At 45.8% G+C, this 27,432-nt stretch overlaps 1 protein-coding gene across 2 annotated transcripts in view; it reads right to left on the bottom strand.

Annotated features, from left to right (window-relative positions):
* LOC138497213 (uncharacterized) overlaps window positions 1-27,432 on the bottom strand; it is a 371,787-nt gene that overhangs the window by 315,658 nt on the left and 28,697 nt on the right. Inside the window, exons 2-3 of one of the 2 annotated variants that reach the window (XM_069620538.1) lie at window positions 6,536-7,376; window positions 5,456-6,325 (exon numbers count right to left, since the gene is read on the bottom strand). In XM_069620538.1, coding sequence (XP_069476639.1) covers window positions 5,456-6,325; window positions 6,536-7,375 — 1,710 coding nt within the window. In that variant the 5' untranslated portion in view covers window position 7,376. Of the gene's footprint in view, window positions 1-5,455; window positions 7,377-27,432 lie in introns of both variants that reach the window. The other variant, XM_069620537.1, reaches the window with a different exon arrangement.

Here is a 27,432-nt window from a genome sequence, read left to right as displayed (position 1 = left end):
AACCAATAGTGAAGGTTAATACAGGCGATCTATTGATGCCTCATACCTACAAAGTCAAGGAGATGAACCTGGATAACATACCATCTAGTAATGATTTAGAGGTGTCTGAACATAGGGAGTTACTATCCAAGACATCCATTACCTCTACTAAACCCACATTCTCTGATATCTCCATTATTGCACCAGCGATTAGACACTCTTGGAAAAACGGATGCGCTTTTCAAGGGGACCCTCAACTCTGGTCAAAAAGTCAATATTGCATTGAAGATGTTGATGTATTTACCGAATCCATGGACTTGACGGAAATCCAGACTCAGGGGAATAAACATCTGATAGGGGACGAGTCAATCAAGACGGATGCCCCATGCAGGAGTTTCATAATCTTGAGTCTAGCTCGCCCTCTGATTTTCAAGGAAATGCCAACTCATCTTAGGTTCGTATATTTTTCTGTACCAAAGACTGCCATTTCCCCTCTATAGCAAAACCAAGGAGCGCAGAGTTTTAAATAGAGGTCGAACGTAACATGCTTGAATCCTCGTATTTAGGATCGAATTTTCCAGTCCTGACAAGGATTCTGAATCTCCTTGATAAGGGGCATGAGCAGACTCTTACCCAAATTTGCTACCACCAATGGCCTATTAATGGAGGTATTAGCTAAAATAAATCAAGTAGAAGGGCTCTTATTTACCTGTGATGCAGTGGCAGCACTGACAGCCAAAAAAAACTAAAGCCAAGCCCTGTGATGACCGAGATACTCCAACCCTGGCGGATTGGAGACTGGCCGGTAAGGCCAAGTCATATGCTGCAATTACTTCAGCAGAAGAGACCAAACCGGATACCGATTAATTAAAAATGAACTACTTGAGCTCGTATCCGCCGATGCCGCAGCAATTAAGCATATTCTACAGGGGCAACTATCTATTCAGCACTATGCTGGAGATAAGTTGGAAGTTTTGCCTCAGGAGATGTGCTAGCCCCGAGACCCATCCTGATAACCCATCAGCACTGACTAACCTAATTGATCTCGATGATGACATACAGAAATCACTAAATCTCCATGAACTGTCCCAAGAGACTATGAGGAAAGATCCAGAGATCAAACTAGTGTTGACCAGGAAACAAAAACAACTGATTATTAGGGCTGAAAAACGTAGAGTCAACCAAGAAAAGAACAGTGTAAACAAAAAACGACTTTTGGAAGACTGGAAAAAGACACTGAAAACATAATTATGGAAGGAGAATTTTGATTTTCAATAACTAAATAAAGAATCCAGATTATTACTGGATGTGGAGTCTGACAAAAAAAGATGTCTACTCAAGAGGAGCCCTAAAAGCGAATAAATAGTAAAGTGAACAGGGAATTATTATCAGAATTCTGTATGTTCTCCGAAACAGAAACAATCTGATCTGTTAAACTTTTTCCCAGCATTATATATCAAGAAAGCCTTTAACAAAATCAAACAGGCCGCTCCAATTAAGAAAGCCAATAATACAAATGGTGGTCAACCGAAATCGAAAAGGCCACACTTAAACGATCGGGATGTTCTATCAAAGAATAATGAGAAATCCAAAACTCCAATTAAGGTTACTGATAAGGAATCAGCTCTGAGTGATAACAAGTCTCAGACAATTGAAGTAGGTGAGGACAATGTTGCTACATTAGCAATGGGTCAGTCAAAAGGGAGGCCAACGCATACTGAACAAAGATCTTCAAATGATGAAGCCTACTGCTTAGAGTTTATAATGCCCATCGTCTTTTATTACCAAAAGATTCAAAAATGCTTCTAACCAAACAGGTGGAAACTGTCCGTGGGAATCTAATGATATTCGTGTGGCTATTGTTAACTCTAAAGGCTCTCGAGCTCCAGGGCCTGACAGCATTCCACCGTGCTTTGTGAAAGCTAACCCGGAATTATGGGGCGAGATACTTAAGATAAAATTTTATGCGATTCATCCGCAGGGATTATTCCCAGTTCATGGCGTTCCGCCATTATAAACCCAGTATTTAAGAAGGGAGCAATCAACGATCCGGCTAATTTTAGGCTGATGGCACTTATGGACGCATCTGCAAAGATCTATTCTACCTTACTGTTAACATCTATTCAATCAAACATCTCAGCCTTTTCTATTTAATCAAAATTTCAAGTTGGCTTCCGTAAATATGGGATGCCAACTAAGTGCTACTATAATTGCACATTTACATCAGCATACTAAATATTCCAATACAAGACCTATATACATGGCAGCCCTTGACCTAACAGCAGCCTTCGGCTGTTATCAGACCCTTATTATGGAAAAAAATGGTGAAGTATGGCTTTCCTATTAATTTGGTTCCCATTATTGCATCCCTGCATCATGAGGCAACCTACAGAGTACGATTGACTAAGGCAGGGGCAATCACCTATCCGATACCCACGGAAATTGGGCTTAAACAGGGCTGCAATCCTGTTTAACCTCCATTTATTAGATCTCGATGAAAGGTGGGACAAGGCAGTCATTTTTCCGGTCAAGTTAGGTGGCCTTATTCTTAACTGGCTTAGTTTTGCCAACAACCTTTTCCTTGATCATACACCATTTGGCCTACAAACTAAGTTCAATTTATTCTAGAACTATGCAATAAATAATAATTTGCAAGTAAATCCAACAGTCTTATCTCCTTTTCAGACGGAAGGAAAAAGATAAAAAAAAATGTGACTGGTGCCTCAATGGAATTTTAATTCCTAAGACTCCTTCCATGCGCTATCTAGGATATAACTTAGCTACGACATATTCTATTGAGCACTGGAAGAGAGTACTTAATGATAAGGTTAAACCTCTTATTTCCCCTGATGCGGATTATCTTTCGTAGACTGGGAACATTTTCTGATTCCGAATCTCAAGTTCTATCTCCAAAAAAATAGAACCTATTCTTCTCTATGCCTTAGACATATGTCTATGTAATATGGAAGAAACTTTGGATGTATTACAAGGAATGTTGTGGAAAAAGGTGCTGTGACTTGCTCCATCTACCCCAACATGATTATATGTCATGAGCTAGGTTTAGTACCTTTATCAGTGAAATGGCATTGGCGTCTACTTTCCAACTACGCAAAAATGTTAGCTCCACCGCCTGCTTCTCTATATCAAGATTTGGCAATTATGATCATGAAAGATTCACCTTCGTCTATGTTGCAATTTAAAACTAAAATGAACCTTATATTATCCGCAACTATGATTTCTAAAAGAAGATCTAATATTGGGCCTTCCTTCATGCAAACTTAAATTCCAACGCTTTCACTGGTGTGTTTTGGTGGACAACAGTAAAAGTAAAGCATTCTATGAATATGCTAAATTCACACGTCAGTGGGGGCAATATGCCGAGTATCTGGAGAAGTTTCCCCTGTTACAAAGCTAGACACATCTATTTAAGATTCCGTCTGAATCAACTTCAAACTAATGAAAAATTAATTATTTGGTATCGTGCAAAAGACATAGTAAATACTGGACAATGCAGATTGTGTAGGAGTGAATGTCTTAGAAACATTAAAGCATTTGACAGTTCACTGCTCTGGCTTTGAACCTGTCAGAAAACAAATCATGGGTTATTATTCTCAGACTCAGGACTTAATAGAGAAACCTTGTGGCAAAGATGTATGTGGGGGAAGGAGCCAATCTCCGACCCTTTCTTTATAAGGTTCTTAGAAGGTAAACGGCTGGATAAAAGACTAAACTACTATAATGTAGACTGTATTAAGAAAAGAAGATTTAGTCCTTTACCTCCTGATATTCTCTAGACACACTGTTTATACTAAGAACTTTCTGTCTTGATGTATGTTGTGCCAGAAATGTGCTTCTTGTTTTAAACTTCTGGGAAGATTTCAATGCGCTTTTAGTTGTATTCGTTTTATTGGGTTTTATTGATGAAAGATTAATTTGTTTAGATCTGTTTTGTAATTATGAAATTGTAAAGGTATCTTCTTGTATTTACCATATACAATACATTTTTTTTATTTATTTATTTTTTTTTAAAAAAGGAGCCCTGCAAGGACGACTTCTCCCTTGTTGGTGGGACCAATCAACTCAAACCACCTGGATACCATTCTCCGAGCTGGTTGTATTTTCCTCAGCGTGCTGCAGGAAACCAAATAACCAGGAAGAGGGGAAACCAGTTTGTGTGCTTGTCTACGGCTACCGGAACCGATTTGCTAAGTGCCAGCTTTGACCAGTCCCAGTGCAGGAGTACACCAAAGTCCTCCCTCTTGTCCCCACGACTGAGGCTCAGGAACAGCGAGATCTGCAGGAACTTCCTGGAACAGAAGTGTTCAGCTGCATCTTTTTCTTCATTGTAAGGTACTGTGAAAACCCAACCGAGAGAACTTCTTAACACTGCGAATGTGCTTGAAACTTTGGTAACATGCAGGCATAGTCAGCTTGTGACCCAACTTATGAATCTCTTTAACAAACTACTTCTGAGAACTTTGGCAAAAGACTTTTCCATTTACCTACTAGAAATGCTTTATCCTATACAAGACTTTAGCCCATCGACTTTGGCCTAACCTATTGCATTGAATCAGCTCCTCTGGTGAACTCGATTTACACTGTCTAAAGAGTAACCATCTTCTTTTCGTTAACCTATGCCTTTTTGCTCCTTCAAAGTAGTTTAAATGCCTCAGAAACGTCGTACAGTGTAAAGCACTGAAGTATATTTGTTTGTGATATAGATTGCCTCCTTCTAGTGAATGTTTTGTAACTGACTGTTGAATAAATTAATAAGTGTTTAACCAAGAAACGTCGAGTGTAAGAGTTTTTGAATACTTGTGATTGTAGACCTCTGTGTAACATCCTTACAGCTCACATTCCCTCTTGAGATAAGCCTGGCTGCTCAGCTCTGCTACCAAAAACTGCAGTACAGACTTATACCAAAGGTTGGTTTTGCAACACCTGTAGTCCGTTGTGTGTAGTGGTCCCAAAGGGTACTGCATACAAACTGCCTAACAAAACCTGAAAGAAATAAAGTTATTCATCCAGTTCCATCCTGACAAAAGAATCGTAGAACCATACCCTCAAAATCAAAATACTCAATGAAGCGCGGTTGCCCAACTATGCAAATCACATCCAGACTACCTCGCATTAACTTCCCAAATAAGTATTCGCAATGCAACCTTGCCAATTCCCTGCCACCCTCAACATTCTCCCTTTCCATAGAAATCTTAAGCAAATTCCTACCCACCCACAAGCATGCTACATGTCCCAACAGATCCTCTGCCACAGAGAACCACCAGAGCACCACTGAAAGATAATGATAATAAGAGTGCACTGATGTTATTGCGCATTGCTGTATTAGGAAGCATCTACTTTTAAATCAAGGCCTTTACACAGAAGATGATCAATCAGCAACCAAAATGTCATTTTATGATAGTGTGTTGTACATTTGGTCTAAACAAAGCGTTCCTTAATATTAAATTATTTCACTTACCTCACAATAATGTTTCTTTTTCTCATCTTCAGGATTGTCGCTTTTCTTTGAATCATCCCTGCTTTTGTCTTCCTTGTTTGAATCCACACCATTCACATTAACATTGCTGGGGTCAACATCCTTATTTTCAGCTTGAGTCACATTACCCTGGTCCACGTCACTCTGATCTATGTCACTTTGCTCAGCATCACTCGGCTCAGCATCACTCTCCTCGATGTCGCTCTGCTCCATGTCTTTCTGTGACCTATCATCCTGGTCACCAGGGCCTGTGGTTTTACCATCCCAGTCCTTGCCATCCTTGACCGGGGGACCCTGTCCCATCAGTTCCTGCTCGGGGGGTCCACGGCCCATCGCATCCTGCTCCTGGGGTCCACGGCCCATCGCATCCTGCTCCTGGGGTCCACGGCCCATCGCATCCTGCTCCTGGGGTCCACGGCCCATCGCATCCTGCTCCCGCTCGGGGGGTCCACGGCCCATTGCATCCTGCTCCCGCTCGGGGGGTCCACGGCCCATCAGATCCCGCTCCCGCTCCGGGGGTCCACGGCCCATCAGATCCCGCTCCCGCTCCGGCAGTCCACGGCCCATCAGATCCCGCTCCCGCTCCGGCAGTCCACGGCCCATCAGATCCCGCTCCCGCTCTGGCAGACCACGGCCCATCAGATCCCGCTCTGGCAGACCACGGCCCATCAGATCCCGCTCCCGCTCCGGCAGACCACGGCCCATCAGATCCCGCTCCCGCTCTGGCAGACCACGGCCCATCAGATCCCGCTCCCGCTCTGGCAGTCCACGGCCCATCAGATCCCGATCCCGCTCTGGCAGTCCACGGCCCATCAGATCCCGCTCCCGCTCTGGCAGTCCACGGCCCATCAGGTCCCTCTCCCGCTCTGGCAGTCCACGGCCCATCAGGTCCCTCTCCCGCTCTGGCAGTCCACGGCCCATCAGGTCCCGCTCCCGCTCCGGCAGTCCACGGCCCATCAGGTCCCGCTCCCGCTCCGGCAGTCCACGGCCCATCAGGTCCCGCTCCCGCTCCGGCAGTCCACGGCCCATCAGGTCCCGCTCTGGCAGTCCACGGCCCATCAGGTCCCGCTCTGGCAGTCCACGGCCCATCAGGTCCCGCTCTGGCAGTCCACGGCCCACCAGGTCCCGCTCTGGCAGTCCACGGCCCATCAGATCACGCTCCCGCTCTGGCAACCCACGGCCCATCAGATCACGCTCCCGCTCTGGCAGCCCACGGCCCATCAGATCACGCTCCCGCTCTGGCAGCCCACGGCCCATCAGATCACGCTCCCGCTCTGGCAGCCCACGGCCCATCAGATCACGCTCCCGCTCTGGCAGCCCACGGCCCATCAGATCACGCTCCCGCTCTGGCAGCCCACGGCCCATCAGATCACGCTCCCGCTCTGGCAGCCCACGGCCCATCAGATCACGCTCCCGCTCTGGCAGTCCACGGCCCATCAGATCACGCTCCCGCTCTGGCAGTCCACGGCCCATCAGATCACGCTCCCGCTCTGGTAGTCCACGGCCCATCAGATCACGCTCCCGCTCCGGTAGTCCACGGCCCATCAGATCACGCTCCCGCTCCGGTAGTCCACGGCCCATCAGATCACGCTCCCGCTCTGGTAGTCCACGCCCCATCAGATCACGCTCCCGCTTAAGGAGTCCACGACTCATCAGATCCCGCTCAAGACCCATCAGATCCCGCTCAAGGAGTGCACGACCCATCAGATCCCGGTCAATGAGTGCACGACCCACCAGATCCCTATCTAGTGGGCCATGGCCCACCCCATCCCGGTCCAACAGGACCCTATCTTTATCACTGTACATGGGGCCACGAGACCCATCTCTGTTCATGTCGCTCCAGTTCTTGGGGCCCAATTTCATGCTGATATTTGTCCTGTACTTGTCATCCACGTAGCTCATTCTGCAAATCAAAGAAAATATAATGAGTTTTCTGCCACTCCATTTTGATTCAGCAACTTAAAACAAACAGGATTTAAGTCAATCCAGAATCACTACATGGTATTCAAAAGTTATTCAGGATATGACCAAAATATTGTTTTTGCTCATAAAAATCCAATGAAGGTCACTGACAAGTCACTCATTCTGATGAATCCACAAACTAACCCACATCTTGGGAGTATCATGAACCCTGCAACATACAATCTAATAGCAAGTTGAGCATGGGGCCGCTTTAATTTAACGGATCTATATACCAGTTCACATACTTAAGTGGAAGATATGCTTGGGAAGTGATCAGGCACAGGAGAAAAATGGATGCAACATTTACATTTTGTTGGGCGTTCCTTGCACCTTAAGATTCAACCTGCTACCTTTAGCTTGATGGCTATTTTGTACACTACATATTTAAAGTAACTGGCATTTGTACCTTACAATATTTCTTCCCATTGAATCATATCTGCTTTATTTCGTGCTCACTTGATGTACACCCTTCACATAAGCGTATTGTCCGTTCGAGCAAAGCAATTCTGGTACCGAAAATCCAAAGCAATTAAATTTAAATCAATTGCCCCACAGGAATTGAGGTGGTAACTCCAGGAATTTCTTTTAGCACAAATCTAATTTACAGGCACAAAGTCAGCATATTCCAGTGATGGTTATACTGAAAACAGATCGTAAAGTTAAAAAAAAAATATTACTAAAATGTAATTAAAAAGATGGTTTGTCATGTGGTGCACTGCTGTTGAGAAAGGTAGAGCCATCTGGCTCACAAGGATTGAGGACTGGTAGGGAACTGAAACAAGTATTGACTTGGTCTATTGTGGTTGACAGCTCAGAGACAAAAGGCCTCTAGAGACAATGACTGTTCAGGCATGGAAGCTGTTCGCAGAAAGTCATCCCCCTGCACTGCCAGAGTGTGACAAGTGGAGGGTTGGCAGTTTTTCAAACAATTTTATTAGGCATTATAAGAATGTTTATACAGTGACCTCATATTAGCAATTCAACGCAATCTATCATAACAGAGGAGCAAACAAGTCAATTTTCTACACAAGCGTCCTATTGACGGCTGTATGCAGACCGTGTCCCCTTGGCTTAGGCCAAGTCCGGGTTAGGTCAGGTTCGTCCCTTTCCAGAGTACCTCACTGTAGCCAGCGAGTCCATGGTGGTCTCCGGGTGAGACCTGGATATTTCTCGGCATAGTCCATAATTGACACCCATGTGTTTCGAAAAGAGTTCAATTCCCAGACCAAATTGATGTGATCTTTTCCGCCACTATAATTTCCCAACATTTGGACCACCAGAGTGGTATTGCGAGCCCCGCAGTATTCGTCTACAGCTGGGGCAGTGCTATTTTAGCAGCTGTTAATAAGTGCGTGCATAAGCGAGCCATCTGGCCAGTGAGTGGGTACCACCCCCCACCCGTCGGGTTGGGAGTTTTTAGATGGCAACATGGATCACTTTCAACTTACTTTTGAGACACTCCCTGAGGAAGACATTCAAGAAAATCAACTTAAATTGAGGCCAAAGACCTACAATTTGGTCTGCCACTGCAGATTGCCTCCACTCTGAAGCTCATGGTCTTCCTAAAGAGACTCAAGTGGATGACACCATTCCACCTAAAAGTAGTATTCTCCAACTGGACAGCAGTTTGAACTTGTAGAGTACAGCTTAGAACAAACCTCCAAAGGTGTAGTTGCCATTAGCCATTGCTGACTGATGTAGGGTGAAACCAGACATCTTAATCCCTGGGTTTCATATACAACACAGAAATGTACAGTATCAAGAAAGCGACCCCCTTTGTAACGAGATGCATTACCTAATGAGCCAAGCAACTGATCAAGAGTATGGTTTTCGTTTTGTAAGGCAGTTAAGACTTCTTAAACTCAGTAGGCATACCCTTGATTCAGGGGCGTCGCACCCATATGTAGCGACAGCGTAATTAACCTGCCACCCATTTGGAAACGACAAGGGAAAAGGCGGCACAGTGACAAAGCAGCGTGCTCCACCCAACTGCAAAAAGAGGAACATGCATGTCTCTACTTCTACAGCAGGAAACATGGTATCCAGTTTGCAGAAATACTCCAGCAGTGTATGTCATATGGGCCATGCAAGGATGGGACAGTACAGGGAAAGCACAGGGGTGCTCCAGTGCCCACTGCAATGGGCATCAAAATCCTGATGGTCATGTTGCAGGCTTGCTCATAGACACTTCCACATAGGGTGTTGAGATTGCCAGCTGGAAGTGAAAGGGTGGGGATGGCAGAAGTGTGTCTTCAGAGCAACAGAGGGGTGAGCGACTTCCATCAGCCGCCCAGACACCGCAATTGAAGATCAACCCACCTCCACCCAAATCAGGGATCAAAATTTATATTTTTACATTTGATGATCAGAAGCAAAAACCAGCTTCTTGGTTATTATGTAGCAAAGAGTTCCATACATTCTGGAAACGTTCCTATATTAGTGACCAAAAAAACAGAAGCAGGCCAAACTGTGCTGCTTTGGGTCACGCTGGGTGCCGATACCATGGTCCAAAACACAAATAGCTGTAAGTGAAAAGACACTTTCATAGCTTACCTCATTCACAGAAGGAAACAGCAGCAATAGGGACATGGCGGCCTTACGAAATGCAAAGGCCGACGTATTGCACACTGGCAAACTGAACTGGGAGCCGTTGGATCCTGTGCAGTCCATATACATTGAGGGAAAGTGTGCACTTGCCACTTGCTATTCATAGTTGCCTCTTGCCAAGTATGTGCGGTACTGGGGTGGTGATTGACTATGCCAAGTGTTTCAAAGCGCTCAATGAGGGTGGGAATATGAGGGAGGGTGGAACAGTCGCTCAGAGCCCTTGAAATTCTGAGACGATAATAGTCTGCAAAGGCAGAATAAGAGTAGAAAATAAATGTAAGTTTGGGAGACAGCAAAAAGGCCTGGTGGCGATTCTGCAGTTTTAACAGTACAATTAAGGGGTGAAGACAAGGGAGAAAAGACATACGATCTTCAGGCATGGTGCGTAATGATCAAGCAAGTGCAAAGAGGGTCACGTGGGGGGAGGGGGGGAATAAAGTGCACCCAGTTGGTTGAGACTGGGCTAAGTGCAGAGAGAGTCACCCTCTAGGGTTAATTTCACAAGTGCATTGAGTGTGGGTAGGGTGTAGGTTATACACAGTTGCTAATGATACTGCCTCTTGTTTGCTTATTTTACTCTCCATATATAAGCCCCATATTTGTATGCATTGTAGTCTATTTATGTTGTGTGTATTAGTCCAAATATGAAGTGATGCATTATTAGCTACATGTTTCACAGTATGGAAAAGTCTGATCGAAGCATTCACAGTTTTATTATATAACTTTGGAAAATTACAAATATTGCACCTCTATCGTGTATGCTGCAGCCAATACCTACATTTCTGTACGAGTAGGGTCCTGTACTAGAAAGAGCACTGCAATGGAATGTTCTTTAGAACACTACATTGCACAATGAAGTATGTAGTTTATTACGCATCTCCCAATAATTCCTGATACTTTGCCAACATTACATTCACAACCCCTTGTATATTTGTGATGTCATCTTTGATGTCCTGGGTGTTGGCATTAGCAGTGCACAGTGGCAGCGCGAGTTATGGTTGCTTAGCTTACCATAACTGGCGAATTTCAGGGGGTTTTTGATTTTACGTGTAACCAGAACAGCCTTTTAGCATTTTTTTACTGAATTTCATAGGTTTCAGTAGCGCAACTTAACCATAACGAGATGTATATATCTATCTCTCTCATAGAACATACTGAACACCCCCACCTGCGCTAGTGCGTCTGATATCCACGGACCATGCACCTGTTCGCGGACGGACTCGGACAACATCAAAACTATCCAAAAACTCAGGGGCTATCTTACATCGTTATATCAACCACAAAAAAACAAAAATAAACACTAAACATGTTCAAAACGCAGGACATATTTTACATTCAATAATAAATAAGTGAAACTGTGTCTGTAAGACACTAACAATTCAATTACATAGCATAAGCAACAGTGGAATATACCAAAACATACAATAAATTTGCCACCAACAGAATTACCTCACAGAAATTGCACAGCAAAAATCAACAGGACACCTACGCAGCAGTAACAGTAAAACTTAGCAAGAAACTAGTGCGTACACTACATTTATTGTATGCATTTCTAAACTTTCTGTATTAGGTACGCAAAAGATGCTTTTTTGAACACAAATGTCTAGTACTTTGGAATGGCTTTAATAATTTCTCAGGATGAAATGAGTGAAGACAGTGATACTAATGGTAGACACTAAACGTCTCTATAAGTCAATTAATAACCACTACTATGTGTACTTTTTTTAATCAGACATTAAAAATAATATACCAAGAGACGAGACGTTAGATAATCCTCTGAAGCGAATGGAGCTAAAAATGGATCTCTTAATGAAAAATGGCATTCTTATAAAAAAAAAACTTTGTGGAGGACCATATAAAAGAAAAAATTAAATATCACTGTCCCACATGTACCTGTAACCTCGCTCAATGTCCCAACCAACCACCCCCAAAAATTCCCCAGCAAGAAAAACGTTACGATGAGACTTCAATCCATTCCTCCCCTACCACCCATCATGTCCAAACCCCCAATTGCCCCGTTTTAATAACAGTTTCTGCTTCCCCTTCTCTTCCATAATTTTTATACAATAAAATATTAAGTGTTATTCCTCTCTTTTTTTTTTTTTTTAAAGGCAGTCAGGGTGTCCCCGGACAGCGCGGCTGTCCAGGATGTCCTCAATTAACAAAAATGGGGGTGTCTTAAGGACACTAAAGACGTCTGCATGTTTGTAGCTATGCAAAATAAAGTGTCCCAAGAACATTTCCCCTGTTCGCATTGTCTGTAGAACACATAGCCGGTGCGCCTGTCCGACGCACATTTGTTTTGTTCGGGGACCTGAACACTATACGTAGAACACCCGGGCGCATGCGTAGCACACCCTTGCTCCTACGAACATCGTGCCTGTCCGCAATTAGTTCGGGGACTGGAACACTGTCAGTCTAACACCCGCATGCATGCGTAGACCCGACCCCGCGCATTTGGTGTCCTACGGACAGCCGTCCCATTCGCCGTGTCCTAGACGTCATGTGACCACACCCGCGCTAAGCCTAACAAACACTGTCCAGGCTCCCAGGAACCCTAAAAAGTGTTTCTCAGCAATCCAAGGTATTTTCCTGGGAAATTTCACCCTTGCACATGTCCCTGCCGATCTACATAATTTTGGGGATTTTTTTAGCCCTTTCTTGGTGTTTGAAATGTTCAGGGACAGCGCGGGTGTCGTGAAGCACGCCCCAGCACCCCTATAAAAGGGCCACACCCAAGAGCTGCTCCTTTCTCTGTTTTTGGGTTTCCAGGACAGACTGCTGCTTGTTGCATTGGATTGCTCTTCGAAACAGCTGTCCTGATGGCATCCATGGCTGCTGCTGGTGCTGTCAGCGGACCTCTAAATTCTTTGCGGTGCTGCCCCGTCACAACCACTGCACTTTTCGCTGGGAGGAAGTGGTGGCTCTGAAAAGAGCCTTTTTGTGGGGTTTTTTGTGTTTCGAAAACTTCAAATGGTCAACACCTACTGCAAAATGGATTGCTGTAATACCAAAAAAAGGTTACAATGCATTTTGCACATTTCGCAGAAAAATCTGATTGCCAGCATAAGTAAGATGTACTACGAAGTAATGTTTTCATTGTGAAAAGGGGACATACTGAAATCTCTCAAAAAGGCACAGACAGCCTCTTTGTGTCTTGCTTTCACCATTTGTTGACCAAATGAATAAGAACGCAGCCACATTTGTCTCAGCGCAATAAGGGAAAAAATTACTCTGACTTTGGATACATGTCAATGACTTTCCCCAAGTCCTCCTTTCATTGCAAATTGCAAAGAGATTCCAGACAATGTCCTAAACTTTTCCCTGCACAATGAATAATAATGTCTGGATTACACCGTCACCAAAGTAGCACAAAGAGGTACCAAATCCAGCCACTTCATTCCACGAACCTCATGCCAGTGCACTTCCACATGAGGGAATCCAAGATGTCCTCCCACTTTGACCCCCAATGCCGATAAAACGTTAGTCCTTTTCTTCCCAGCTAACACTCCACACCGCCCTCCTCCATACAGTCTTTTCCTCTTCCCACCTCCCCTTTTCTCCCCACGCCTCAATCTTGGCCTTCACATGGACTCCAACCTCTCCCACCACATCTCCCTCACCGCCCGCTTTGCCGCTTCCACCTCTATAACATTTGTAAAGTCTGTCCCTTCCTCACCTTCCATGCTACTTAACTCCTCACCTCCTCCCTCATCTTCTCTAGACTCTTCTTCTGCTCCTCTCCACTCTTCCATCTCTTCCCTCTCAAATCTACCACTCCGCTATCAGCATGATTGGTCTTCTCTCTCCTCATGATCACATCTCTTCTCTCACCTCTAAGCTGGCTCTCCTTCCATTCCCTTCTCAAATTCAACTTCCTCTGTCTTGTCTTTAAATCCCTCTATGGTCTCGCCCACCTTACCTTTCCTCTCTCCTCACCTTCCACTCTCTCCCCTGTCCACTTAGTTCTGCTGATCTTCCTTTTCACCTCTCCTCCCCTGCGCCCCATCCTGCCTCAGATCTTTTCAACTTCTCGCCCCCTTCCAGTGGAACAGTCTTCCCCTCCCCAGACGCTCCATCACCTCCTTCCACACTTCTCTCAAGTCTTATCTCCTCCAATCTCCATCATAATACCTGAGCTACCTCTTTCACGTTGGTCCTACACTGCTTCCTACACTTTTACTACCACCCCCACCTCGTTCCCGTTCCAGTCATGTAATACCTTACTGTTCATGTAAATTGTCCCAAGTACTGTTTTCTGATACTGGTTTCATTGTTACTTATGTATTCTTTTGTCCTCATGTAAAGTGCTTTGGAATTTAAGCGCTATATAAATCCTAATAAAATACAAGATGTACAGCCGCTCCGCAGGGATCTGCATGCACCTCCAACCAATTTATCCACAAATCTACCAAAATCCAGACAATCTGTTTTCTGAAACACACAGCCATAGCCATCTCCACTCCTCTCCAGAAAAAGACTAACAAACGTTCTGCTCACACATCATACCCAGTAAACCCCATTGACCAATCCCGTGCTGTGCTACGTCTCATTTGCATCCCTCTCAACCTCAAAAATCCTGTATGTAATACGTGCTGTCTGTGGACAAATCGAAAAATATGAGCGTGGGGAATTAAAATGGAAATGGTGTGCCCCATTTCCCCTTAAAGGTTGGCTCTGAAAAGAACCCTTTTTTTGCAGAGGTTTCAGAAACACCTTTTATTTTGCATATTTTGCATTTGTTTTTTTTTACTTATTGTTTTCCTCCAAAAATCCTCATATTAGCTTCTCCAAAGCAACCATTCTGTTGCTAAATAGCATGGCATTTCCCATAAAAAATAAAGACATGCCATCTTCTTTAAAGTAATCAACATTACCAGAGTGAATGTTGTCATTGTTGCAAAAGAACATGCCAGCTCTAAGCATAAAAGCAAACATGCCTCGGTTGATTAAACGCCTACCAATATTTTGCTGAGGTCAAAAAACAGCACTATTGTCCCATATTGCCCTGGGTACCAAACCAGAAAAAAAATTACCTTGGCATTTGGAAGTTTATTACTGCCCGAACCAAGTTTTCTAGATATTTTATCAAAGTAGATGCACTGACAAAGCCCAAATGCAAAGCACCACAGTGCAGGACAACCACATGTGGACTGTTAACCCTAGCCCTATCTTGGCAAACTTCTATCATTGCCTGCAAATTGAAACCAGGCACAGTGCTCCACACCACCTCCACTCCTTTTACATCAAAATTGTTTCCCACATTTTGCACACTTCTCCAAACCATTCACAAACATATCTCCAAGCACCACCACTCTGACTTTCTCCACCTCTGCCATCTTCACTACACAAAGCCTCTCAACATTAAGCAGAACCTCAACACCTGATTGGCTAATCCTCAAAATAAATACACTCCCATTTCATGCTCCGACGCCCCGGATGTGGCATGTCCTGTCTGCTAACAGCCGCGAGGCACGCGTAAGTAACACTAGGGCAGCCCTTCTACTCTTTCCACTTCACTCTCTGCACCATTCCCTCATTGGCTACTGTTAAGCAGTGCCACAACCATCCACCAATCATATGCAAGACCTCTACATCTAACTCCATCACAATTCAGCATTCTACATGTACTGTTGATCAGAGTACAATTGCGCTGTAACTGCAAAGCACCTACTAGTAAACTCTCCAACATTTCTACTTGCAGATTCATGCACAAACACAAAGTACAGGTGTGAAAATGTTTGGTACAGTACATCATACATGCCTACATTCCGACCCACCTGGGAGGGACATTACCTCTGGAAAATCGGGTCATAAGAAGGCATTGGTCAAAGGTGCATTTTCGGCGGGAGAACCCGAGAAAAATTGTGAATCTCCCGCCGAAATCAGGAGGATTGGCATGTATGGTACATGTACATCTCTTGTATAAATGCATATAAACAGTAACTGCCACCTACCATGTGCAACCTGTAAAACAAGCTTACTGTCATTTCTCCCATCTTCTATGATCAAGTGTCACTTGCAAAGTTGTCTGCTCTCCAATTTTTTTTAAACCCATATTAACTACAATGTGCAAACTTATTTTCTTCATTCTATCATTTCTGTAACCACTGCCACGTATTTAACCAGATTTGAAACATTATAGCATTTAATGCATTATAGTGCATAAGATGTACATACAATTTACTTTCTATACATTCCGCATATTTCACATACATTCTATTTCAACTTCCTTTACAAATTACTATATTAGCAATCAGACAACACACACAGATATCTAACCAAGTGTCATTTCATGGGAGAAATAAAAGTATAATTATGGAAAAAGACTTTCTAGTTTTATAAAATTACACAGCCAGAAAGAGTACATGCATCTTTATTTATGCACACAGTTAGCAAATATCATTTCAAAGGCTCCCAGCTGAAACACCACTGCCTCTACAACAGTTCTTTCAATCTCGACAGCTCTCATGCCAGCTGGTTGCCCATTCTGTTCTAGATTTCACAACAGCATTCAACTATGCACAGGTATAGTCATATGTATCACATCATCTGCAACTATGTACACTGTTGTAAAGCAAGACATACAACACCCCCCCCCCCCTTCCCGTCAGTCTGCAACACAAGCACCAAGGCCTTCCTTGCAACCCTTACTTTATTTCAGGCTCTCCCCTCTCCAAGCACCAGGGAAATCAGTACTCACATTTTTTAAAACATATCCCCTAAGCAGCCCACATGCCACAATCAAAATGTTTGGTAGCATTGTAGAGTTATGCTGCAGTGGTTGTGGCCAGGGCCTAGAGTCTTGTGTGCATGGCCTACGGCCTTGCACCCAAGACTCTAGGCCCTGGCCACAACCACCGCAGCATAACACACCCATAGAAACAAACACATACCAAATAACCACAACCCAAAAACATAATACATCCACCTCAAAACTATCCACTCCAATTAACATTCTGAAAAAGTATTACAACCAACGTACAAACTCTTCTATACATACCCTCTTCACCCAATGCTCTTCTAACGACCAAAAACCAACATCATACTAAAGTAAAATAGCCATTAGTGCACCCAGTGTTAGTATGTCCGCGGACAACCACGGTGACCGCGGACACATCACGGCCTTCTCCCACCTAAACAAATACAGCATTTGACCCATCTCTTACCCCCCCACCCTCTCCAAGCACTCATACACACCGACAAAATTGGATTTATTCTCACTTCCAGCGCATGTCCGTGCATCCAATATGGTGGGCGCATAGAAACAATTTGACGCACCTCACGCCTCATTCCAGCCAATCAGACAACACGTCGCAAGCCGATCAGTGTCCTGTCTGCAGAGCCACGTGGAGACACAGATGTCACAATTTATTTTGCCTTACATTTTGATAGTTAAAAAAAAAATAAAATAAAAAAAACACTACTGGACGGATTTACACCAAATTAACAAAAGCACGCTTTCGGGACCAAGCCGCTGCGCCTACCAAACAAAATCCATCCAGCGGTTTCGGCTCTAGGCGCAACAGAAATTGTGGGGGGATAAATAAATTACATGTTGGGACCCCCCCCTATAACTTTGCCCCTCCCCCCCTGACAAAACCTCACCAAACTGCAAATAAATTCAGTCAGTGGGCCATATACTTTTTTGCGACGTTTTGTGGGGATTCTTCCAGGGGGAAGAGAAGTTATAAGCCGCCAAAAAAGTGGTCTTCCTATGGGTTTAGCTACTTAACCATAACTACACGGCAACTACCGGGGGCCGTGTAAAATATATATATCACAACACAATGGCAAATCCTCAACAGTCGGCCACGGGAAAGTGGGATCTTTAAATTCTGCCCCATAGGTCATTGCTGGATCGACTTTTGCTTTATAGAATTTAATTGGAATTTGCTTAAACTTTGCGTGTGGTTTATTCTACCCATTTGTGCCGCAACAATCCTTAGACAAAGGTCATTCGAATCTGACTGGGATTAGATTTTTGTTGATGGTCCAAATGCCTACTACTTCCAGGGCCAAGTTGTTGAGATACCATTTATAGTTGTTCAATTCTCAATGTGCAAAGAAATTAGTAGTTTTGGGTGAATTGACTTTCAAGTCCAAATCTTGGGCAAACCATGCAAAGTAATGGATGGTACTCTAAGCCTAATGGGGTCTGGCCAGCAATATGAACTCATCTGCATAGGCTAGATCACAACAGTTCCCAAACGAGGAGGGAAAACATGAGGTTTTTTAGGAACTTTGATATGTCAGCCATATAAAAGGTTAAAAGAGCAGGGGTGAGCACACACTTGTGTCTCACCTTGTGACTAGTGATATGATCCTTTAAAGAGCCTTCCTTGTCAAGTGCAACTCAAACTTGTTTATTTGTGCATGATTGTTAATATGTTAAGTATGGTGTTTGGACAGCCCCTGGAATGTATCCTCCCCACCCCCAGTGTCACCAGATTTACCTTGTTGAACGCCATGCAGAGATCTATTAATGCCATATATAGAGGTTTCTTTGATGATAAAGTTTGTTTTTGTTGTAAGTGAACGATAAAGCTATTCAGAGAGGTGCCAAGCCTCTACCAAAACCCTGACCGATTCACATCCAGGTTACCACTGATCTCTACCCAGATCTCCAATTTTCCCCAAAAAAAGTGATGAGAACATTTTACTAGACACGTCAAACCAGGCGATAAGTTCATCTCTGGATCGCCCATTAGGGTCATTAGAAAATCCGCCGGGGCCAAGCGCATGAGATTAGCTTTCTTGATTAGAAAAATGATCTCCTCTTGTTCAATAGTCACGTGCCAAGAACCCACTGGACTCTTTAGATACAAATACTACTGCCAGACAGGTGGGCAATGAAGCAGAGTATACTGTGGTTGCCACGTATTTTCCAAAATAGGTTTAGTGTGCTGCATAATTGACGGCTGTGAGTTTACCAAATCCCAGAAACAATTGCAATGCTTAGCAACAAGAGCCGCTGGATGAGAATACTTTGCGGGACTTGACAGTTTTTATTTATTTTAACATTTATAAAGCGCGCCGGGCACAAAGACATCTGGGCGCTACTTACATTACAGATATGGTTACAGTATATACAGACCGTATCAACAGAGCCTGGATGGGCCAGATAGCAGCCCTTCCCTAAGTGGGACAAGTCATGCGTGCTAAGGGGGAGAGTACTGGCCTTGTGTCAAGGTTTTTGCGTGAAGAGTCATGTTTTGAGGTTCTTGCGGAAGCACCAGTAGGAGGGATCTGAGGGCATTCCATTGTTTAGCAGCTACGGCCACCTTCTTTTTCACGTTTGTTTTTGGTTATGGTCAGGAGGTGTAAGTGGGCGCACTGGGTGGGTCTGTTGGATTGGGGTTTCGTGAATTTGTTGGAGAATTATTTGGGCGCAGTGTTTGCTAGACATCTGTGCGAAAGTTCTGAAAACGATGCAGTCTCGCATCAGCAGCCAATGGGCGTTACGTCTGGCTGAGGTTATGTGCTCCTTTTTTGGGATATTCAAAGCAGCTCTTAGGGCGTTATTCTGATTGACTAATGTTTTGAGGTTGCACACGGTTGAACTAGCGAATAAGCTGTTCAGAAATTGAGCCTAGACAGTCCAAGTGCTCTGGCTAGCGGGATGCTGCTTTCAGGAGTTAGGAATGGTCTGCAGGCATTAATGATTGTGCCATGTAGGCTGCCGCTGAGGCGTTAACCTGGTCTAGTTAACAAGTGAGTCGTCTAGGTAGACCCCTAGGGTTTTTTACTTTCATGACAGGGATGGTGTCCACGTCTATGGCGAAGGATTTGTATTAGTCATCCAGTTTGTTTAAACGATTTTGGGCTCCCACTAGGAGCAGCTGTGTTTTTTTCTGTCATTTAGGCAGAGATCATGTTGCACCATCCAGGCTTGGATGATTAGATAGATTTTAGGTCTTTAGTGTCAGTGTTGTAATACCCAGAGATAAGGGAGAAGGATCTGGACAGCATCCGCATAGCTGGTGTAAGACGCCTTGAGCATCCAGGAGGTCAGAGGGGCTTTGTAAAGAAGTTGGTGAGATGCAGGAGCCTTCAGGAACCCAGCACAGGACTGGCGCTGGGGTGGTCGTAGCAGTTGGATACGTTTCAATCCATGCCATAGCTTTTGTGGCAAAGTGGTTCACTAGGTCAAAATGCAGATCGAGGCGAAAGATGGCTAGATTCCCCCTGGCAATAACCGAGTCCATTTGAACTTTTAGATCTAGTAGCGCGGATTCAGTTCCACGTCCTGGGTGGAAACCAGATTGGCATAGGCAGAGGAGGTTGTTTAATTTGAGTTTCCATATTTGCAGATCTGCTGCTCCGTCTTCTGTTTTGAGGAGGAACAGTACAGTAGTGATGGGTCCGTAATTCGTAGTTATGTTAGGGGCTAGTGTGTGCGTTTTTCTTTTTTTCTTTAAAGAGTGGGAAGACCCATGCAGCATCTTTTAGGTTATTGGGGATGGTACCAAGTGCTAACAAGTTAATGAGCAATGTGATGAAGGTGGCGAGTTCTGCTACACAGTCTTTGATGAATCTCCTTGGCATCTTGATAGCTTCAGGCCTTCGATGATTTCGGTAACTTCTAGTATATAGAGGCCGGTCTGAATTCAAACTGTTTGAGGTGTTGGTGTAGATGGGTGGTACGAGGAGTATCTTTGATATTGATATTTTATTTCTATTGCGCTCGTACACAAGTGTTTCAGAGCGCGACAAGGGAGGGGAACGGGGAGAACAAAACAGAGATCTTACTAAGCCCAGTGACATTGAGAACGCGCAAGTGCATGGGAGAGGGGGAGGGGAAAAAGTGCATGGAAGGAGGGAGCAGTGGAAAGTGCGAAGCAGAGACGGATAAATAACAATAAAGTCAACTAACAGTGGTAATGCAGCCAGCAATTTGCAAGTGCTAGGTGTAAGGCAGCAGACAGGGTAGGTCTGATAAGTGCAGGAAGAAAAAGGGGTGGGGGCTGTATGGGTACAGATACAGACCCCAGTGCAAGGGGTGGCCCGGAGGCAGTGAGGGAGGGTTACAGGGTGAGCAGGTACCTGGGCCCGAAGGACAGAGGGTGGCCAGGTGCACAGTGTCAAGAGAACAGATCAGCAGGGGAGAGGGGGAGCGAAGGCAGAAGAAAAGAGCAAGGTCTTGAGGTGCTTCCGGAACTGGAGCTGGTTCTCGAGTGGCAGGGAGGCTGTTCCAGAGGGAGGCCGCAGCCGAAGACAGATCTACCCCCAGCTCGTTTCTTTGAAAAACGACCGACCCTGAGGGAGTTCGAGGTAGAGGAGCGAAGAGCTCGAGAGGGGAGGTATTTGCAGAGGGATAGCTGAAGGTATTTTGGACCCAGGCCCCAGAAAGCCTTGTGGACATTTGAATTTAATCATTGCATCCATTGGGAGCCAGTGGAGAGATTTCAGAGCTGGAGAGATACGATCCCAGGGCTTGAGGCCAAGGACAAATCTCGCAGTCCTGTTCTGGATTAGTTGCAGGGGCGGAGAGTAGAGGCAGGTAGATTTAGAAAGAGGCCGTTACAATAGTCCAAGCTAGAGAGAACCAGAGTTTGGGATACCATGAGCTTCTGGGAGAAGGAGAGGAAAGGCAGAGTACCTCTGAGGAGGTGCAGTCGGAAATTTGACTTTTTAGAGACCTCAGATGTGGGCGGAGAAGGAAAGGGTGGAGTCAAAGATGACCCAGAGGTTCTTAGCCTCGCAAGTGGGGGTAGGAGGAGGGCTAAGGGAGGCCGGCCAGAGAGTGAGGGGAAAGGATGGTGAAGGTGTGCCGATGAGGAGGATCTCCGTCTTGCTAGCATTCAGACAAAGATCATTAGCAGAACACCAATCTTGAATGGCTATTAGGCAATCAGAGATGAGATGGAGAGGAGGAGGGCAGCCTGAAAATGAGTTGTGTCGTCAGCATAGCACTGGAAATTTGAGCAGAAAGTGGCAATGGGCAAGAGTTGCCAGGTATTGGTTAAAAAGCCAGGGCGAGAGGTTAGACCCCTGTGGAACACCACAGGTAGACAGGAAGATGGATGAAACGGAGGACCCAAGTTGGACATGGGAGGGCTGATCTGAGCGGAAACAGGTCAGCCAGGCCAGAGACTGATCAGTGATACCCAGGTTTTCACAGAGACGGTTGAGCAGGATGGTATGGTTGACCGTGTCGAAGGCAGAAGAGAGATCGAGGACGATGAGGACAGAGGGAAAGTTAAGAGTCAAGGTTGGAGAGCGGATCCTCGCGGATGTTCAGGAGAGCAGTTTCCGTGCTTATGGCAGCTCTGAAGCCAGACTGGTGGTCATGGAGACAGCCAACAGAATTGGAATGAAGGTTAAGCCGAGAGATGGCCATGGCCAACTTTTACAGGAGTTTGCCAAGAAAGGGAGTAATGGAAATTGGGCGATAGTTAGCTGGACAAGAAGGATCAGCTGTGGGTTTCTTGAGAAGAGGATGCAAAAAGGAGTGCTTCAGAGGGGAAGGATCCAGAGGCGAAGGAGTGGTTGCAAAAATCAGCAAGGGCCGGAGCGAGGGTGTCAATGTGGTCCTTGATGGTTTTAGAGGAACAGGGATGAACCTGTTTTGACAAGGCTTTCATAGATCGGACTGTCTAGCGACGTTGTCAGGGGGGAATAGAGGAAAGGACGAGAAGGATGATGGGAGGGTGGCTAAGGGAGGGTCAGCAAGCACAGATTGAGAGGGGCGGGGAGGGGTGTTGGTGGACAGGATGTCCTGGGTTTTTGAAGTGAGAGGCAAGGGCATTGCAAAGAGCCTGGGAGGCAACAGGAGGGGTAGAGGCTGCAGCAGGGTGGGCCAGCTCCTTGCAGATTTTTAAGAGTTCGGCCGAGTTGTTAGATGCCGCAGAGACACAAGCTTGAATGTGGACTCTTCTTGGTGAGGACAGAGTCGGTATTGCCTTTGTAGGGTTCCATGTAATAATGTCGCCACAAAAATGTCGCCAGGCCAAAATATCGCCGAAAAATTGCCTTTTTTTTGGCGACATTATTGGATGGAACATACGGGGGGGACACCTCCGCAACCCACAAACTTATTTTTTTTCTCTTTTTTTTTTAGCCCCCATATATATGGTCACCCATTTAATATCGCCACAACCTTTTCCCGGCGACCATATATATGGGGATAATATTACCCGATACTCTTTGTAGCAGGCGACAGGCCAGTTTGTCAGAGGATGAACAGGAAGTCCTCCATTTCCTCTCAGCTGCCCTACACTTACGTTTAAGTGTAGCTAAGTCAGAGTCATACCAGGAATTGCACTTCGCGTTGGACTTCAAACGGATCCTCATGACAGGGGCAAGAGCATCAAGCGTATCAGAAATTGAAGAGTAGAGCAGAGACGGGGCTGTGTCAGGATGTGAGACAGCCAAAGGTGGGGGGGTTAGGGGAGAAAGTGGTGGCAAAAGCCTCAACTGACACACGCTTCATGGGCCGGATGTCCGAGAAGGTAGGTGGCAGTGTTGGGGTATTCTTGGATTGGGGGGGGGGGGGGTGAGAGGAGGGAGTGATCGCTCCAGGAGAGAGGAGATCAAGACATCGAGTGTGTGCCCTGCAGAGTGAGTCGGGCCAGAGGGGAGGATGGACAGGGAGAGGGAGTCGCAGAGGTCATAGAAGAGTACAGATGAGGAGCAAGGAGAGTCTAAATGTATATTTAGGTCACTGAGGAGGAGGAGTTGAGTGGTAGAGGCCAGGAGGGAGGAGGAGAGGTCTGCCCACTCAGAAATTAGATGATTTGACCAGGAGGGCAGTAGATGTTAACCACAGTAAGAGAATGGGTAGGCGAGAGAGAAAGCCCTCAGACAAGGCATTCAAAAGAGGAGTATGTCTGAGTGGGAATGATAGAGGCAGGAATCCACTCAGGAAAGATCAGGGCTAACCCCCCCCACCGGACCAGAAGGATCTGGGGGCTGAGAGGATCTTGTAGCCATCAGGTTTGATCAGAGTGTCAAAGCTTGTGACAGAGCTGGCCATGAACCATGTCTCAGTAAGACCAAGGACATCAAGGTCTAGTTCTTCAAGAAGGTGGCAGATGTCAGGAGTGTTTGACGGCAGAGCGAGAGTGGCAATATGAAGAAGGTTGCCAGCCTTAAAGACCTTCCGGGGAGGGGTACAGATCAGAGGTACACCCTGAGGAGGGGGGGAGAGAGAGAGACAGAGAGAGAGAGAGAGACAGAGAGAGAGACAGAGAGAGAGACAGAGAGAGAGACAGAGAGAGAGACAGAGAGAGAGACAGAGAGAGAGACAGAGAGAGAGACAGAGAGAGAGACAGAGAGAGAGACAGAGAGAGAGACAGAGAGAGAGACAGAGAGAGAGACAGAGAGAGAGACAGAGAGAGAGACAGAGAGAGAGACAGAGAGAGAGACAGAGAGAGAGACAGAGAGAGACAGAGAGAGAGACAGAGAGAGAGACAGAGAGAGAGACAGAGAGAGACAGAGAGAGACAGAGAGAGACAGAGAGAGACAGAGAGAGACAGAGAGAGACAGAGAGAGACAGAGAGAGACAGAGAGAGACAGAGAGAGACAGAGAGAGACAGAGAGAGACAGAGAGAGACAGAGAGAGACAGAGAGAGACAGAGAGAGACAGAGAGAGACAGAGAGAGACAGAGAGAGACAGAGAGAGACAGAGAGAGACAGAGAGAGACAGAGAGAGACAGAGAGAGACAGAGAGAGACAGAGAGAGACAGAGAGAGACAGAGAGAGACAGAGAGAGACAGAGAGAGACAGAGAGAGACAGAGAGACAGAGAGACAGAGAGACAGAGAGAGAGAGAGAGAGAGAGAGAGAGAGAGAGAGAGAGAGAGAGAGAGAGAGAGAGAGAGAGAGAGGACAAGGTAGCCAAGGGGGAAGAGGAGGGGACAGCAGGCGATGAGGAAATTGATGAGGCGAGGGAAGCGCCCATCAAAGGAGAAGCTTGGCCTGAGGGCCTTGGACCATGACAGTGCCATTTAGGTAGACATTAATGATGACTTTAGAGGAGTCGAAGGAAGCCATGAGAACTTCCCAGAGAGTGTCACCATTAATGGGAGAGGAGGAGATAGGGCAGAGCACAGAGACCATATGAGGAGTCCATAGATCTGGCGAAGGAACGACAGAGGATGTCGGTAAGGGTCTGTCTGGCAGAAGCATTGGAGTAGGTGTTGGCGATAGAAAGACCAGGGTAAGAAGCCAAGATATCCTTTTTGAACTTCTTCCTACCAGACTTAGTGAGACAGGAAGGATAGTCAATGGAGAAGCAATTGGAAAAAAGATAGGAGAAACAGAAAGCGCCATTGGGGTGAAAGTGAGGAGAGGATGGAGATACTGAGGGGGATAAGGCAGGTAGGTGTGGGACAAAAGAGTGGCGAGGTCACTGGGCTGGCAAGTTACAGAGCCGTATACAAGCAAAATACAGAGAATTTCGCAATGGGCAGCAAGATTTGACTTTTTAGCACAAAGCAAAAAACAGCAAGATTTGCCTTGTGTGTATCTGGTGAGAGTAGATAATTTGTAAACAATTTTAGGAGGATTTTTATCCAGTAAGGCTTTTGGATATTAGTGCACCAGGTAAGGTCTTTGAGACAACTTTCTGGAGGGCTGACTGGGGAATTGAGTTCTCGTAGGATGACAAATGACTTTTGGTGCCCATTTTTGCTTTAGCTATTAGCTCATTGTAAGAATTGCTTTTGGCTTGTTTATAGGTTTTGGCCGGTTTAGAGTCTTTCCATCAAAAACTACAACAAAATGAAAATGCATCGAAAGTTTTGTAACACATTTTTTCCCCGTTGGATGCATTTAGTATTTTTTTGGGGGTGTGGCAGTCACACCCCCAAAACCCCCAGTTTTACCTTTGAAAACACACTGCAGTGGAGTTACCTCGTCTATGGATAGTAGGAGCGTTTGGTCGTAGAGCTCAACCATTCAGTTGGGGTCACAGACTGAGTGTTGATGGTCCACTATGGGGAGCAGCAGTGGGTGCATATTCGTCTCGATGTGGTAGGTATTACTTGACTGCGCGGTTGGGGCCAATTGTGTGCAGTTGGTATAAATTTGAGGGCTGAGAACGGGATCCGACCAGGGGCACAGGGTATTGGAGATGATGTTGGTCTTACAGTTCATATCTGCCAGCCAGTCTAGTGTGCGTCGTTTGTAGGACTGGTGGCGCGCTGGGTGAATCCAAGAGATATCATGTTGGTTAACGTCTGGGTGCCATCAACTGCAGGGTCGTGGAGACTTCGAGTGATCACCCATTAGGTGAATTCTAGAGGTAGCTTTGGCGTTCCTGAAGAGAAGGAAGAGCAATGTCTTCATAGAATGAGAGTAGGGGGCCTGGTGGCCTGTAGATGTGGATAGCTAACAGCAGTGTTGGAGAGTGAAGGTTTGATCGAGAGCAGTTCACCAGACTGAAGATTTTGGTTGTGCAGTTATCCGATGGCCATATGCGTTTGAGATCGAGCCATGCCTCCTCTTTGGCTAAGAGTGTGTTTCCTGTAGATTGACTAGTCATCCGGTATGGTGGGGATAGGCATGACAGCTATTCTGTGTGTTGCAGTAGTGTGAGCTCAACAAGACTACGCGCTCAGAGGGGCAGGCGGGAGAGTGCCTGAGGCAGTGTGGGTAGGATACTGGAGGTTGGCGCAAGTTCAGGTGCTTGTTTCTGCGTGCTAGTGAGCATAGGATGGCCAGGCCAGCTTCATTATCGGCCGTGTTGGAACCTGCCTTGGACAGGACGCAACTCAGCATCGCGTTAGGCAGAACTGAAAGGGGGGTATATCGTGACAATGTGGTGGCAACACAGACATGCATAAAGCAAGTATTCGGGGCGGCTTACCAGTTTGCAGTGTGGCGTGCTCCACGGGTAATGCTGGTGCCTGGCCTCCGGTGGCCGACCGGGCCAGACAGAAAGCCGCCTTGGAAGGGGGCCGGCTTAGTCTGCCGGTGCTCCTCCATAGGTGTCAATCACCCATTCTAGGTCCTCACCCAAGTCTTCAGAAGGTGTGCGGAGAAGTGTGTTTGGATTGGCTTCTTGTTCTTCTTTAAGTCTTTCGCTCCTTGTGGAGGTATGCCCTGCCATGAGGAGTAGCCACTATGCCTGCCTGAAAACAGCCTTGGCAACAGACCGACTCCCCAGAACACCCAAGCAAAAGGGAAAAAGCTGAAGGCACAAAATAAACCCGAAGTTCATTCCACTGGCAAAGCGCTGGCTAGTCAAAGATCTATCCACAGGAAGAGCGGATATCATAGCCAGAAGAGGGAGTAGGCAACAACTGACTGATAGTACTCAGATTGCAAGTAAGCGACGGCAAGCAGGTAGAGTCCAAGGAAGCAAGGTAGCAGCCAAGCAAGGCAGGAGAAAGCAGGTGAGGAAAGCACAAGCAAGTGGGAGGAATACAGTACCCAAAGAGAGTA

The sequence above is a fragment of the Ambystoma mexicanum genome, chromosome 5q (assembly GCF_040938575.1).
Source record: "Ambystoma mexicanum isolate Mex_15411 chromosome 5q, UKY_AmexF1_1, whole genome shotgun sequence".
Taxonomy (NCBI): Eukaryota; Metazoa; Chordata; class Amphibia; order Caudata; family Ambystomatidae; genus Ambystoma; species Ambystoma mexicanum.
This window is presented reverse-complemented; position numbering and strand designations above follow the sequence as displayed.